The following is a 16,773-nucleotide window of genomic DNA, read 5'->3' on the forward strand; positions in this document are numbered from 1 at the left end:
TAAATACCTATGAAACATAGCCACTGGATTTACTAAATGAAGAAAAGGAACAAATTACTTAGATAATAGGAAGCTACTGGCAAATTTCATCAAGCCAAGCAAGAAGTAGCAAAATGAACAAGATTTTTAAACCAGGAGTTAATTGCACTGGAGGCTGCATGATGCAGAGATTGGCTATAAAAAGACAAACAAAAGCAAAGCAGCCCTATCTATATCACCACATTTTATGGGTACTCCTGTCTTTATCAGAGCTTCTCCAAGAACCATACAAAAAACCCAGAAGGGAAAAAGAGCGCATTCAGTCATGAGCTAAATTTTAAAAAGCCTGCAATTTTTAATGGTTAAAATTCGGAGAAAATCAGCAGTGCTGTTTTCTCAAGCTCACCCCTTGAAAATGGAAAAAAAAAAAAGGAGTCATTCTCAGGCATTCTTTCCTTCTCCAAACTGACATAAAGCTCGTCAATATGTCCTATATAAAAGTAGTATAATTTCTTCACTACAAAAACAAAGTACATTTAAAAATATCTTCACAACTTTTTCACAATCTTGGTGAACTAAGATAAAGCCCAAAACTTCAAATATGGACTTAGAAACTGAACTTACTGTCTTTATTAGAGGCTTGACATATTTCATTTGGATGCAATAAAGCAACCAAAAATATAGATTACAGCTTCAGGCAAACAGTAAATGTACCCTAATCCTATTTAGAATAAAACTTAAAAAAAATAAATGAGATGTACTGAATGAAAGCACATTTTAAGAACATCTGAAGAGCAATGATCCTGCTAGTGGTATAAAAAGGGAGACAACTGGACTGGCTTTAGACTAGCAGATGTCACTGCTACTTCCATGGATTTAAATAGTTCTCTATATGATGCATCTCTGCAGCAGAAATAATATTGAAAAAATACTTAAATTACTTTCCATAAAGGCAATTAATTTGCAATTCTACCTAAAACAAACAAGCTTCACAATTACTACTGTGAAACAGAGAAGTAAGATTTTGACATGAGTAAGGACCATTAGATATTCAAAATCTGCTTGTAGGTAAACTGAAAACCAAATCTCTCCATATAAATCCATACTTAGTAAGTTTTATGCAAATGTCAAATTTCTGTGAAAAAACATCTTGAATAGCATAATACAAAATGCATAGCTGTGTGGGAAAGATTTTGTAATTCTAGTGGTTAACAACAGAGCGGTGATATCTAGGTTGATCATGGGTTTGGGCATTAGGAATGTTCAGAGCCTTCTTCGGGAGTCTTCCTGGTATACTGTTAATTTAAATAGCTTTATTTTATGCTAGTATTGATTAGTCATTCAGTACGCTGGGAATGCAATATGAATACAACTTCATTAATTTAGTGGTCTCACTGTAAAAGCATTTGTCCAATGAATGGACACTGAAATGTCTAGAAGTTAATTGAGTTACATGGTAGTAAACAAAATATCACATTACAGCCTCTGACAAACTGCTAATTTGCTAGAGTTGCTAATGTTTTCCACTAGCCTTTTTATATTGATACTGATTTGTACTGATGTACCTATGCTATTTGAATTTGCTTTTTATCTGAGCATATGGAAGCTAGATTTTGATTCTTCATTGCATCCAACAAGACTCATTAAACCTCTAGTTCGACCTCCAGCTCCATGCACAACAAGAGCTGACTCTTTGATTCTGGGGTCCATTCTACGTCAGCCCTAGAAAGGCAGCCCAGGGCTCATTCAGGTGGGTAGGGACCAGAATGGCATCATCACTAGGGTGCAGTAAGCTCCAGCTTCTCTCTTCCCATAGTATGTTTCCTTGTACCTTATGACATAGCTGAAGGTTGCTGTATGCTTCCACCATGAAACTATTAATTTCAGGAGGAACGTAGACTATTGTCATAAATTTGGCCCACAGTTTATAGCCAATTTGACACGCTACTGTGAATACACTGAGTAGATATCAGCTGATAATAGCAGTTATACAGCACAGTTAGCTCTGCAATCACAACAATTTGTGAGTAGAAGGTATAAAAACTTTTCAGGAGGTTTTAAAGATAACGTTCTTGACTGTGAATTAGACAGAAGAAAAGCAGTTGAATGCATTCTCAATTTGTTTTTAAATACTAAAAAAACCCCTTGGTTATTAACAAAAATACATCCCATACTCAAAAATAACCAATCAGCCCTTCTTCTTTTTACAATGAAGTTAATAGATCCAAAAAGTAGCAAAACTTTACATGTATACAAATACATGTGCCTATGATGGTCTTCAAAAACACATGTATCTTACAGCTTACCTAGAACACTATAATCTCATAGGTGTTAAAGAAGCTGTCAAGATACATTTTCCATTAACCTAAATGACAACTGTAATGCAAATCACAGTGTCAGCAGAGCTCACTCAATAAAAGGAGAAAAATAAAAGTCACAGTTAACATGGAGCCCTGGAATTCAAATTTTACAGCTGATGTTACAACAGATAACTAAGCAGAAAATATACTGTGGTCTTTGCTTTTCGTTCTTTTTTCATAGGTGAAGGAAAATGGTTTTGCCTCAAATGTATTCCATTTGTGTAAGGTTTAAGAATGCGTACATTTTTTAGGTACATTAGCAGTCAAATCTGAAATCTATTTACATCTGTGAGAATCTTCCAGATGACATCGCTGAGCTTAGAAGAAATCTTTCTACATGTTTTTTAATCAAGTAATCATTAGAACTTTTATTGCTAAAAGGGATACAAATTTAAATCATGCTATATCTGGAGTATTTTCCCATACTCAAATTAAAATAGCAGTTCCAGATAGATTTCTACAAAGCAGTTTAATTGTGGTATTTTCTGTAAGTACTTAAGAAACTATGCTTCTTTATCCAGCTCAAAGAAAAATAAATCTAGGGTTAATATTGATAACTAATTTTTCTTCTCACACACTTGGCTAGATTTGCGAACTTTAAGCTAACTTTGTTAATTACAGGGCTTTCTAGCTGCTTGCAACATTCTTGCATATTGATTTAGTGTACTGTTCCTCAGGGGAAAAAGTTACCTTTAATCACTCAATAAAGTGAACCAGACACTGAAGCACTCTTGAAAGTCAAATGAGAATAACATTGGGATAGTAAAAACTTCACACCTAATAAGCGGCAGTATAACCACGTGAAGCTCTTACAATGATCCAGTTCTGGACATCCTCTGGGGTTTGACCCAGTTCTCCATTAAGCCACTAAAAACCAGCCACTAAATAGCCTTATTTCCTACCAGCACTGGAATTAAGGTAAGTGAGCTAGCAGCTAGGCTCAAACTCACAGCAGGATAATCTGAATTAGGTGTTTGAAGCCACTACTTAGTAAGCAGAAATGTCTTCAGTGGAGGGACCAACTTCATCTGAGGTTCTGAAAAAGTTACAAACAGAAGCAAACAGAATTTTTTACTTAATTTCTAATACAAAGTCTGGAATTAAAGAGTCTTTCATTTATGCTAAATTTCATCAATGGGACTATTCCACCTTACATGACAAGAGGATCTGCACACGGACAGCAAGTGTGTAGAATCATTTGTTGCTACCACCATCTTAGCTCTCAGAGCTTCCGTCCCCACCCTGCAAACAGTAGCATGGTTAAGAGAGAAAATAGGAGAGGGAGCTCTGTCCCATGACTAATGAACTATTACTTTCTTGTATCTTGGATTGAAATATCTATAAATGTTTGCAGCTCACTTCAAGTACAAAAGATTCTTTTTAGCAAGCATACTGGAATGAATTTGCAATAACCACATGCACTCATGAAAGACCCGTGCTGTGTTTAATTGTGAGAAGCAGTGGTAACAGCAGTGGCAGAATGTTCCATGGAATTATATATAATTTAGATCTGAGTCCTCCCTATCCTGGATTAAGAACTGTTGTGTATTACATTAGAGATGCTAATCTTGGATAGAGATTGACAGTCCCATTCACTGAAAGGCCATGAGAGGTAGGGTATGATCCATTCAGAGCCAATGCTAATCAGTGTGCTAATCCACATAGCTCTTTTAGAGTTTTACCTCTTAAAAAGATTAATGAGTTTGTGACAGAAGGAAGAACTGACCTTTCTGAAATCCAAGAGGGAAGAAAGGGAGCTGTCATTCCCTTAACTTTTGCAGGGGAAGGGAAAATTTATGTTTCCCACACTCCACCTCATTCTGCCTCCATGCCAGTGTCACATGGTGAAGTTGCACATACAGGTTAGTTGCAGAAATCTCATCCCTTTGTTTTCATATAATCTCCTAATGTTTATCTCCTGTGGTTTAAATGTCACAATCTGCTCCTAACTGGGTGAACTGGAGTTGAGCTAAACCAGTAACATAATTTTGCGCAGTTGCATGCTTTTCTCCTCTACATGACTACACACCATACCTGCTGATACCCTGTTTGAGAGACTTGTGTTTGCTTAGCATGAAAATACCATTATTTCAAAGGAGCTGTTGAAATAATAACTTGTAGTCTTTTGTCTTGCGGCTGGATCAATAGGACTGTGGTTTCAATACTTTGCGTAGCAAGACAGTAGGACCAGTAAGAAGGTCATCTGCTGGGAAACCAGGAAAATTTTCTGACCTTGGGTTTGCAATTATTTGCTGTGCTTTAAACAGGAAATACTGCAGATAAAATAATAAATATAACTCAGTCTAGCATGAGCTGAAGAAAATATATGGATATTATATATGATGAAAATATATTATGTTATTGTAAGTGTGCAGGCAAAGGAACAAGAGCTGGAGGCATGGCTGATAAACAGTTAGATAGGGACTAACAATAAGAAGGATATCAGCAATTCATCCAAGACTAACAAGGTTCTACGCAGGACACCTGTGGTATACTAGAGGGGGTGATCAGGAAACATCCAGGTACTGCATTTAAAGATATGCAGTATGAGCTGAATGTCTTGTGCTGGTAGTGACTGACATGTAAGGGCACCTTGTGTGTGGATAAACTAACCAACCAATTAATACATATACAATTGACATTGAAAAGAGAAAGCATGATCCAGCATGTAAGGAACAGACTACAATATATGTAAAAGGATACTATAGCTCAGATTCAGGTTGCTGGACAGATGAACAAGGCCTTCTGTGTTCACTTTGGTCACCATAAACAGTCATCATAATTTCTTCCAGTCTTAGCATAAACAACCTTGGCAGATGTCAGGGCTTTTTATTTGAATCTAATGTTCTGGATTTTCTTTAAAATGGGTCAGTTTTAAGTCTTTATATATGATTTCTTCCAAGTAACTCATGCTTTTATATCGCTTGTTTTTTACAAATGATTCTTCATTTCCAAAGACTAAGAGCAGAGCTTTCTTTTCAGGAACGCCTCTTCTTTTTTGTTTTTTTTGTAATGTGATAAAGAAAGCCTAACTGAAGAACTGAAGGAGGTGCAGTAATAGAGAAATCTACTCACACACAGTCCAGTTCAATAAGGAGATAGAACACAGAACTGTAATGTAAAATTACAGGTAAATGCATTAAGCTACCACGATGGCTTACTAAATGAAATCATAATTGCTCACTATGTCATGCTCTAATAGTAGCACATAGAGAAGAAAATCTTAAAGTGTTTTAAATAAAGGGGGCAAGAAGTCTTCAGAACGTAAACCAATTTGATTTTCAATAGCAAAATATTTTTTCATTAAGAGATTAGTAAATTAACCTGGAAGTAAACTCTATGAAAAAGCTGGTGCATATTCTTCACAAGTGCAAAGAATTGTCTGGCACAAACTTCAAACTTGAAAGGATATTTTACTTTTTTTTTTTTTTTTTAATCTTTGACTAGCAGTGCATTGTATGGGCACTGCACCTGACCTGTTTGTATCCATGAAACCATTAACACTTCATCAAACCTGTTTCCCCTGTGTGGTCACACGCTCTTTATTATCTCTCATTTTTAGCGTCTACAATACCTGTTCAGAAAAATTGCTACCTTCTATCTTTAGAACATGCCTAATCTTTAGAATATAGCTTCCAGTTAAAAAGGAGTCAAGAAGGACAAGGTATTGTAAAAGAGTAAGAAAGCTCATTTCACATTAGCAATTAGCCTATTTACATTAATTATTCAATTGCCTCATTCTACAATTTCCCTGCTGTTCTTTTGTGCTTCCTTTCTCCTTGCAGCATGTTACAGCTCACATTACCTTACTTTGATACTTTGCTCCCTTCCAAGGGGAGCCATGAGTCTAAAACATTTATTTTGTTTGCTAATAACCTGTCCGCGTAGACACTTTGGAACTGTAATGGCACTAGAAAAACAATTCCAAAGGCTTCAAAAGAACTGACAGACTGAAACAATCATTATGACCTAAGTAGAATGACTTAGTATATGAAGGATTACCTTATTTCTTAGAAAACAGCAAAACACCTCTCGTTTCTTAAGGAAGAAGCTGAGAACTGAATTAGAGCTGATGAAGTATTTGGATTTTGTCGTATGTTATGGGTCTGACTTGACTTGAGACATCCATAGTCAAGTACCAGAATCAACCAAAGGATCTAACTGCTTAACTCCAAATACTGCACTATCTTTGAAAAATATTATCAGAACGTCCAGTAGATGTTTGATAGGAATATGTTCTGGAAATATAAAAACCAGCGTTCCATCTCACAGCAAGTAAACTGATGATCATGGCTCTAATAACTATGTGTAAAACCACCCATATAGAGGATTTATATAAATTGCAAGGACAAACTGGTTCATGTATAGTGCCCCAATAAAATCTGTATGTGTATGTTATAAACATTACTGCTTTATAATTATTTCAAAGTAAAGTAAAATAACAGTATTATTACTATTTAAAGGCCATGGTATAAAACCAGAGTGAGCCTATCATCAGTCCTTCAAATGCTAGACAGAGATTTTCCAGCCTGACTTGTCTCCTTCAGTGTTTAGCAACCCCTTTATCTAATACAACAGAGGGCTTTCATTCATCCTGCGTAACCACCGTGATAGGAATCACATTCATCTCTGTGTCTGAATTCAGCAGTGATGAAAAGCACGGGACTAAGCAGCCTTGGAAACTAATGTGCTCTGTTTAAGCACAGAACAGGGACGACAGGGGTGACAGCAGTGCATGCCTCTCCACTCAGGCCTAACAGTATGTGTCAACCCATTTTCTAATGTAGGGTTACATAATGAGAGCATCATTTGGTGTCCAAACTTATTCCATATCTGTTCTTTCTCCCAAGATTCTCAGCAAAGGTAACACTCATTCCTAACGATGTTTTTGGAGAAATTCACACAGATTAGGAATGGTGTTTAATACTAAATGACTGTGGCATTACTTGTTTTACAAAAAATCAACCAGGTGGCAATAACTATCAGCCTGTCTTGACCTGGGTGTATCCCTGCAGCAGTCCTAAGCCACAAAGTCTACAGACATTCGAACTGCTGTTCACAACTGTGTCAGCCCTCTTTCTTTGAGAACAGGCTGGCAGAGTAGAAAACAGAAATCTACCTTTTTGATAAAGGGAGTAGACATAGTCTCTTCTAAATCTATCATCTCGAAAGTCATCTTTTTTTAATCTTTCCCAGACAGTTGTTCAAAATAAATTTTTATATTCTGTAACTCTTTTTTAATCTCACACTTCCCCTTCTTCATTCACTTGCATAAATTAGAGACCCAGAGCTGTCCTGCAAATGTGTGCAAGATAACAGTTACGTTGTAATTGACAACTTTTATTTTAGCTATTTTTATCATTCGAGTCAGGAATTCTCTGATTCCATTCCAGGTGTTTCCCAGTCACAGGATGTTTTAGATAGCAAGCTTTGCATATAGCTATTTTTTGGATGCGTCTTTCAAGGCCTGTGGCAGACAGTGGAAAAGCCCTCAATGAATTCAGGAGATTTTTAACAAGATCTTGTATCTTCTTCCTAACAGAGTACCCTATCAACAACAATTCTAGAAGTGAAAAAAAATCCCAGACCCCTGAGGGGGGCTCAGTTTACTTAAGCAGAGAATCTATCTGTGCACTTTCTCAGAGAGAAGTAAAAGCTACATAACGATAAAGCAGTGAATTAGAAAATAGAACATTAATATCAAGAAGGCTGTACTTTTGCTGGATTTACAACACTTGCTTTACATCTTCCTAACATGCATTTATGAATGATTGGAAGGTTCTTCTTCAAGAGCAGAAGAAAAAGTATGCTTTTATGTTCGAAGCAGCAAACTGTATTCACTGTTAGATGTTTTTCAAACCACTGCGATTTCTGTGTCCCTTAGAAAATATTACTATACAAGCTATATTTTATAAGCTATATTTCCCACAGTTCAGCTCTACCAATATGCCCAGTGTTGCTGCTGCTGTTCAAGGACTCAAAATTAGTAGACTTTCAGAAATATTAAGTCTTGAATCCTTTATTGAGAGCATGTGATTTGCAGAACCAGTCACTATTTAGGTCTGCTAGATTTTCCTCTTGAAAACAAGTTTCTTCCTGAAAACAATATTAGCCACCTCAAATTATAACTTGATCTATAAACATTTGCAACATGATCCTGTTAAACTGAAAATTGTCTTCCCTGGCTCCCCTGACCTCAAGGATTACTCAGCTTCTCCTCCTCTCAGCATTTTTCAATCCATCCTTCAACTTGCTCTGATCAGCTGCTTCACAGCTTGCCACTCCCTTAGCGAGTAACTGCACTGCCATGCTGATTTGCCGTGATAAAATAGTTCTCCACAATAGGAACCATGCTACTGCAATTACATTTTAAAGGTACAACCTTTAGGGCAACTACCTCATGTTTCCAGATCTGTGATATCAGCCTCTTAACTTTCCCTTCAGCCTGAAGGCAAGCAGAGATCAGATAGTGCTGCAGTAGATGAACATGCAGAACATGCAGTAGAACATGCATACAGCCACCTCACAGACTGGCAATGAATAAATTCTTCATTTTCTCATACCATATTATCCTTGCTAAACATCTGACAGATCCCTTTTATACCATGGATAAATAACATCAACAATCCTAAAACATTGGTCTCAACTAAAGCTGGGGAAATATTTAGAGATCAGCCCTCCTGCAAACAGCAACACTCCTATGATCTGAATGGAAAATAACCAAATGCAGAACAGAATATGTGAGAGCAAAAAGTCTAACATCTGAAGTTAAAAAAATATCAAAAATATCAAAAATAATAGCTGACAAACCAGTGGGAATGGAAAAAAAATAATGCTGAAACAGATTTCAAGCAAAAGAGAAAGGTTAAAGGACAAATGAAAGACAGAGCAAACAAATGGCAATATTATCTGTCTCAGCCACCAGCATCCTCTTGTTAAATACTTATGGAAGGAAGAGGCCTCTAGTTTTGTTGCCATCTGGAATTCTATTCCCAGTGTCTTATGTCTGTAGTAAACTGAAAACTACAATTTGCTAATGACTGTGATAGAGTTTGGCAAAACTCTTCAACATATAGGGAAGGCTGGTAACTTTCCCTTTACTTGGCATGGGTCGCACAGAGGTTTGAAAAGAAAATTCAAGTCCAAAGCTAAATTTGGCCAAAAGAAAGAGCGTGTCTCCCTTTCTAGCCCTTTTGAGAGACAGACCTCCCATCCTAAACACCAAATTACTTCCCAGCTTTCAAAGTGTAGCAGCAACTGAAATCTTGGCAAAGCATGTTCTGAATTCAGATTTACAAAAACGTTTCATACATCTTGATACAACATTAGAGTGGCCTTGTAAATTAGATTCATCTGCCCATATTCATCAATTAGCAGGTAAGAAATCTGAATATGATTATTAACTTCTTGGTTATCAAAATGATGAGAATTTACCTTTAACTAAATTTAGACCAATTTCTTAGTTTTCATAGTCAAAAAATTGAAGGCATAATTCTTTTCACTCAAACCTAAGGCAACTATTAAACAATACAAAAGAAACAGCTGGGTTTTGTACAAAAGATTTAGACACCAATTACCTTATATCCCAGGATAGTCTCAGTGACACCTTAATCGCTTGCTCTGATTCTCCTTTATTTTAGCAGTTTGAGAACTGAGTATCATTGCACTGTGGCCACTAAGTGAGCATAAGCCACTTTGAAAAAAGGTTCATTGCTTCCCAACCCAAATGAATTAAAGATCATCTAATGTTATGGTTTCTGGGGGGCTTAAAGATGGCTTTAAGTTATAAATAACATTTTAAAAGAGATATTTTAAAATAACATTTTTTTCTTTACAAATTTTAAAAAAAGTTATCCTTTATTGAAGGGGTGAATGATCCAGTTTTTGGCAAGGACCTGTTATTCAAACATAGCAAAAATAATAGAATTTACATCCAAAATTCAGCTGAACATTACAGTTTGTATCTTTAACATGGTAATTTTTTCAATCAAGAAAACCAGAAAAACCTATTCAAAATGAGCTAAAAACATATTAGTGAAGTGCAGATAACATGATAATTTCAAGAGACAAATAGAGATGGATGAAGTTGAAGCTGATATTCATTTAAGAAGTAACTTTTTGTGAATAAGGAAGGAAATGCTCAGATTTGAAAATACTTTTCTTTACTACAGATTTTACCACTCCACTTCAAATGAAACATTTTGTAGTGATTCTTCAAATGAAGACAAAAGGAAAACTTCAGGTACATTAAGTATGCCATAAGTTACCCTGTTTCGCATATCATGAAAATGCACTAGACAATATAAATTTTAAAACAGAATCCAGATCAGTTTGATGACTTAATGTGGGAAATATGCCAAATATATGAGGGTAAAGACATTTTTGCATTATTATTTGGACTTTGTTATTTTAGCCAAACACATCTGTCTCAAACCTTCATCTCTGCATAATTACAAAATATCATATGTCCATAGTACAATTTGAAGACAGTGAATCAGCTAACGCCTAACTTTAGCTAAAAAACTGAACAACCTGACAGTCATAGCAGGTAAGCAAAGGTCTATTGACCTCGGCAGAAACATGTAATTCTGTAACAAACTGATATCTACTTTTTCAGTACTGCTGCAATAGCTCTCTTAGTGCATTGCATTCAAAAAGCCTTTAACGTGAGGCAGAATATTATCCTCCCATTTTATGGTCCAAAACTGGGATATAAGAAAATACAGAAGTTATTCAAGGATGTGAAGGACCTGATCATACCTGTTTTGAGAGATGTTTGAGGTTTTAAGAACCTGTCATCATAATACCAGATAACATTAAATACTAGGCAGCAGTTCTTTCCACAGAAACATCCACCTATCCAAATGATGATCATATTATTGTTCCATTGACTTAAGTGGTTAGCCATAATTCTGGGCTTTGCAGAATGGCTTTCATTTGTATTGCCAATTTCTTATACAAGCCAGATACATTCTGCTGTATTTTTGTTCATACAGAAAAAATGTATATATGTGTCCTGGTTCCCTGAATACAATACAAAACAACAACACACAGAAGATCCTAAATAGGACTATACAATAGAAGTCACGATCTTTATTTTAATAAGAAGTAAATAAAGAGTAGAAAAAAGATTTTTGGTTGGATCAAAAGGTTTTGGTTGCCTTCCCTTTCCCACCTGCCCCCGAATTGGAGGCCAATTCAATGAAGAAGGGTTTTTTTTCTGGAAAAAAGAAGTTAAAGTATGTTAATACTTTCTAATATTCTGCTCTCGTTTGTTTGTTTGTGTTTCCTCAAAGTTTGTGTACATTACAAAATGTAGATTAGACACCACATAACACTACAAAACATTGACTACTACATCTGTAACAACCTGATGTTTAGCTTCCACCACTCCAGAAGAGTTACAAGGCAGCTGAGTTGTGCTGAGATTACAATGAATCTGACCAGAGCTGCAGAAGCTAAAGGAGCTAACACAGCAAATATGTACCAAAGCAGCATTCGTGTGGATCTCTGCAAAGAAACCACTGAGCTCTGTGCTGGGAATCTATCTTAATTATCTTTGTCAGGCTCCTTGAGTGGGAGGAGGACAAATGAGGTACTTTGCTCACTTTTATAAATGTCATTGGATAGTCACAGTTTCTTAAGATATGAACAGCATTATCTGAGAAACTAAAGAAAGATCATTAATTCCTCAATTCTAGCAGTGATTAACAGATAATCCAAAAGCCACTGAAGTCAGCAGAACGACTGCACAGGTAGTAGCTCAAGCCCAGATGCCGCCTTAACTTAAGGCGTGAATTACGTTCATAACTGCTTATGTCAATTTATATGGATGTGAACTTCCCACAAGCAGGGAAAACATTTACCATTAGACCACACAAAAAGATCATGGTTGAAAATATTTTTGAAAAATGTCCACAGATGAAATTTTAATCAGTCTGTCTCTCAGAAAGAAACCACACCAAATGTCTTTTGTAAGAAAACAAAAAACCCTGTCTGCATCATTGTTCATTAGAAATGGAAGTATGTAGCATTTGCAAGCTATTCATGACTGTCTTCAGTGTCTTTGACTAATTAAGCCAATGAAAACAGCAGCTTGCTGATGTCTTTTAACACATAAGGATTTGCGTATCATAAAAAAAAATCTGAAATACATGAAAGACTAAACTTGTTCAGAAATCTTCCTTGCCTGGTTCAGCTTAGAACACCCACACATCTTCATCTTATGCTTAGAGAATCATGAAAATAGGACCAAGGTCAGAGCTTAGTGCTTTGAACAAAGAAATACCAGACTCACCAAAAGCAGCAATGAAAAAATATTGAGATTTAACTTTAAAGTCTTTCCAGTCCCTCAATTATGTCAGCTATTAAGCCAGGATTCTTTTTTTTCATGTTTACGTATAACAAATATAAAGATCATTGCTAATACCTATGAAAATAAGATGTCTTACCTGTGAATTTGATATCAAAGACTCAGCTGCATAGCAAATGCTATACAGAGCAAAAAATCCTCCGAGATGCTAGGAACTCCATCAGGTATGACAGCAAATTATGGATCTGTACAGGAATTTTTTTTCCTGTTTCATGAAAACTGCCTAAAATTATACACTCCCAAGACTTCCTGAGAAAAGTCAAGATCTTTCAATAATTTTTGTTTGCAAAGAAAGTGAGAAAGAAAAAATGCTACCCCCGCTTAGAAAGTACAACAGGGATTAAACAGACGCAGGTTCAAGTCCTTCTTGCAAATCAGGTAAAGCAAAAACTTGAATGTCAGTCATCCACATACCATATCACTACGGTATTTGCCAGTTTATTTTGGAGTCCTCCTCACCCTATCTTGGTCTCATTCCTCCTGCTTGGCTTGCTATTTTACAGCAAGTATATACTGGTCAAAATATTCCTGAAAAAAACTCAGTGATATGAGTCACAAATTAGTCTACTTAATCAGAAAAAAGAAAACAGGAAAATATGCTAATAAGAGGAATGAGGCAAAAATGTTGTTTTAACAGGCACTAGGTTTCACAGTGTCAGCAGACATTCCTTTTTGTGATGAAAGCTGGCAAGATTTATTTCCTGAGTGTATGCTTACAGATCTATTATATAAGAAATGAAGGATCAACGTATTACCATGAAACCATTGAGCAATCCTGTTCGTGTTCCTCTCAAACCCAGCACGTCGAGGGATCTGCTCTTCTTTGAACCAGCGAATGATGACATCTTGGGAAAAGGGTCTAGAAGGACGGTCCCAGATGTTACTGCATTGAAAGGCAAGTAATTACAGAAAAGAGTCATACAAAGAATTAGCAGTGTATGAAAGCAAGGGACAATGTAAATATTAATCTCTCTTTTATATATTTACAAAACATACAGCTACAAAATGGTCAGTATAACTGCTGTGCAGTATAGCTCACTGAAAAGTTTTAACCTTTTTTTAACTTTGTTAAAACTATTCTGAGTTTTTACAGAAACCAGAGTATTTTCATTTTATATTTCCAATGGAACCTTAAGCATTTTCTTAAGCACAGAACATATATTGAAAAACAATTTACCACAAAAGATGCAATGGACATTTCAGTCAGCTTTCCTCTTCCACCTTGTTTTTATTCCAATGTACATATTGACAAAGCAAAGTTTATTTTTTTGCTTAGAGTATACTCCTTCTCACTGACAAGAAATTCTCAATCAGAATCAGCTATAATAGGTTGTGTATCCAAACCACTGAGCATGATAGAGGGAACGTTTTGTTTAATCTCTTATGTTCCCTTTGCATTCTCTACTTGCCAGCCTCCCTTACTGTTTCTACTACTTTCTATGCTTTTAGATTATTTTAGCTAGTAGGAGGCAAATCAGGTAAAATATGTGGAAAATCCATCCAGCTACCCCAAATAAGGACTACAGTATATCGTATCAAATCAAAGCATGACTGCATTCCAATTAAGCATACAATATCATTTACCCTGATAACAGTAGTAAAAGGGAGGTTTTACAATGGATTTCTGTACACTTTGAAATCCCATGGGTTTCTGGGTGCTTAAACTGTTAGCACAAATTACAAAATCTTCATCGCTGTTCTTCTTCAGATAAATAGGATGAAGGCTAGTGCGGGTATGTCTACTTGTCCTAGAATTTCACTTTCATTTGGTGAGACATACACTCTCAGTGCTCAGTACAGTAGCTGGCTACATACTTCTAGCTTTCCTACTCCACCTGCCATGGAGCTGCCAGTTAATGTTGTATATTTCTAGACAATGTAATGGAGAACTACTACTATAATTAGAATGTCAGCTCAGAAGTCACCAAACAGCATTAAACTAATTTGTGAGATAATCAAGCACCCTCAAAACCAATCAAGGTTCTGCAATTCATAACAGCAAAGTGCTCTTTAGAAAGGAATAAAAGCAAAAAGATAGATGCTGTCTGCTCGATGATATGCAACTGAGTCCCCCTTTCAGCACGTCTGTTACTAAAACTAGTGATTGATTCTGTTGATATCAAGTGATGAAGCCAGCAGTGAATGTAATAGTTATTGCTAAATTACACAAACACGTATGAGTAGATCTGACCAATATTCATCATAAAATTTGAAGATACAAACATGAGGGGAGAAAGTGATATTCAGTTATAGACACGTTAAAAAAACCAAACTACATATGTGTTTCTTATTTCTGTTTTTGAATATTTTCAAATATTCAATTGTTTCAAAATCAGAAACAAAAAAGCATTTAAATTCCAGGGCCCTACAATCCATTCTCATTTCTTAACTCATTTCTCTCTAATTCAGTTCATATTTGAAAAACTTGTCAAATCCAGAATTTTTTCTGCCCTGGGCCAAATCTCAAAATTACTGTGTCAGTTTCTATACAGCTACTGTAGTCAAGCTTGTCCTGTAGGGGCAGGAAGAAAGAAATACAACCAAAAAAGTAAAAACAAAAAAACCCAAACAACACAGTAGGAAAAAGGATAAAAGTGAGTAAGTGGGCCAAAGAGTTTCATCGGGAAGAGAACACTCAGCAAAATAAGACAGACAGTAGGAAAAAAATTAAATGGAAGCTTTCTAAACTATATAGAAATTATAAGAAAGAGAGATCTCAAGTAAAAATAAAAGAATACTATTTTCATGTCACTTTTGAAAGAAAAGGCAAGGCAAGGTAAAAACTACAGGAGCTATGCTTCATGCTGAAAAACTTAGAGACATAACACTGCACCCACATTCCCTTGAGGCATAAAATCTGTCTCACACTAGTGGTAAATAACAACATACTGTGCATCTCTTCCTTGACCTCCTAGGTCACTGGCAAAGTAAAATTTTAGATACACATCTGCTCCTGCTTTACCATACCAGTGTTAGGTGTGAGAAGTTGAATTATATATATATTTATGTATATTCACTATTAAAGCACATGTTTAAAGCAACTTTCATTTTTCTTGATAACTTCACAATCAAGTCATGGACAGGCAAAAAGGAGCCTTAAGAGATCAGAAAAATAAATACTGCCTGGTTTTTTGTAGTATAGGCATAGCTTAGAAACAGATAAATAGTATTGAATATGAGCTGGATAATGATCAGAATATTTTTCAGCTTTTTTTCAGGCTCTTTTTGAAAAGGATCACATCTACCACCACCAAATTCTAGAGTAAATAACCTCACCTCAGAAGCTCAGAACTTCAGCTTAAATTTATGGACCATCTTTTTCAAAATCTGCCACTTTTACTAGTGTTTTTATTACTTCAATTTGAAGAAGACTTTAAGTAGTTTGGAAAAATAATGAGAGAATTCCTTTGACAAGTTGATTTGATGGCAACTTTAAAGATCCTGCTCTCTCTGAGAGTGAAAGTCTGATTCCTCCTCAAACTGGGAGTTTTGTCTGCTGTTACCAGAGAGTTTCTGTGTCTCAACACAGTAGAGCAAAGAACTTGTCAAAGCAGAACACATTTCCAAACAATGAGGGACTAATTCTCTCTGGTGCCACACTGACTGGTAAAGAAAAACAATGTAATGGGGCTCTTTCCTTTCTGAGCCTGGATATTGGCTGTTGGGTTTATTATTCTTTTTTAGCATTTAATGCTACTACCCTGCCAGTGCTTACATTGCCTTTATCACCACATGAAACCAAATTAATGATATAAGAAATAATCAGGAAAAGAGTAGAGCGACTAGTCAACTTTCTATCACCCATCTGCCAGTTTGGATTCTTTTCCTCTTCTGCGATTCATGGCACTCCCTAAATAATCAGATGAACGATTAATAAACACCAAAGACACTTGATTTTGCCTGAAAATAAAACATAAAACCCCTGAAACTTAGGAGTATGACAGCTCTCTGTAAAATGTTTCAAAGGGCTGTTATGCAGCAGGCAGTTTTAAGCTTGAGGCTTAAGACTTGCCTAAGAATTTGTCTGTTTGATTTCTCCATATCACAGCCTTGCATACTAAT

At 35.9% G+C, this 16,773-nt stretch overlaps 1 protein-coding gene across 1 annotated transcript in view; it reads right to left on the reverse strand.

Annotated features, from left to right (window-relative positions):
- SH2D4B (SH2 domain containing 4B) overlaps window positions 1-16,773 on the reverse strand; it is a 71,403-nt gene that overhangs the window by 18,230 nt on the left and 36,400 nt on the right. The window contains exon 6 of the mRNA XM_052800089.1: window positions 13,467-13,594. Within this exon, the coding sequence (XP_052656049.1) occupies window positions 13,467-13,594 (128 nt within the window). The remainder of the gene's footprint in view (window positions 1-13,466; window positions 13,595-16,773) is intronic.

The sequence above is a fragment of the Harpia harpyja genome, chromosome 10 (genome assembly GCF_026419915.1).
Source record: "Harpia harpyja isolate bHarHar1 chromosome 10, bHarHar1 primary haplotype, whole genome shotgun sequence".
NCBI classification, from domain to species: domain Eukaryota; kingdom Metazoa; phylum Chordata; class Aves; order Accipitriformes; family Accipitridae; genus Harpia; species Harpia harpyja.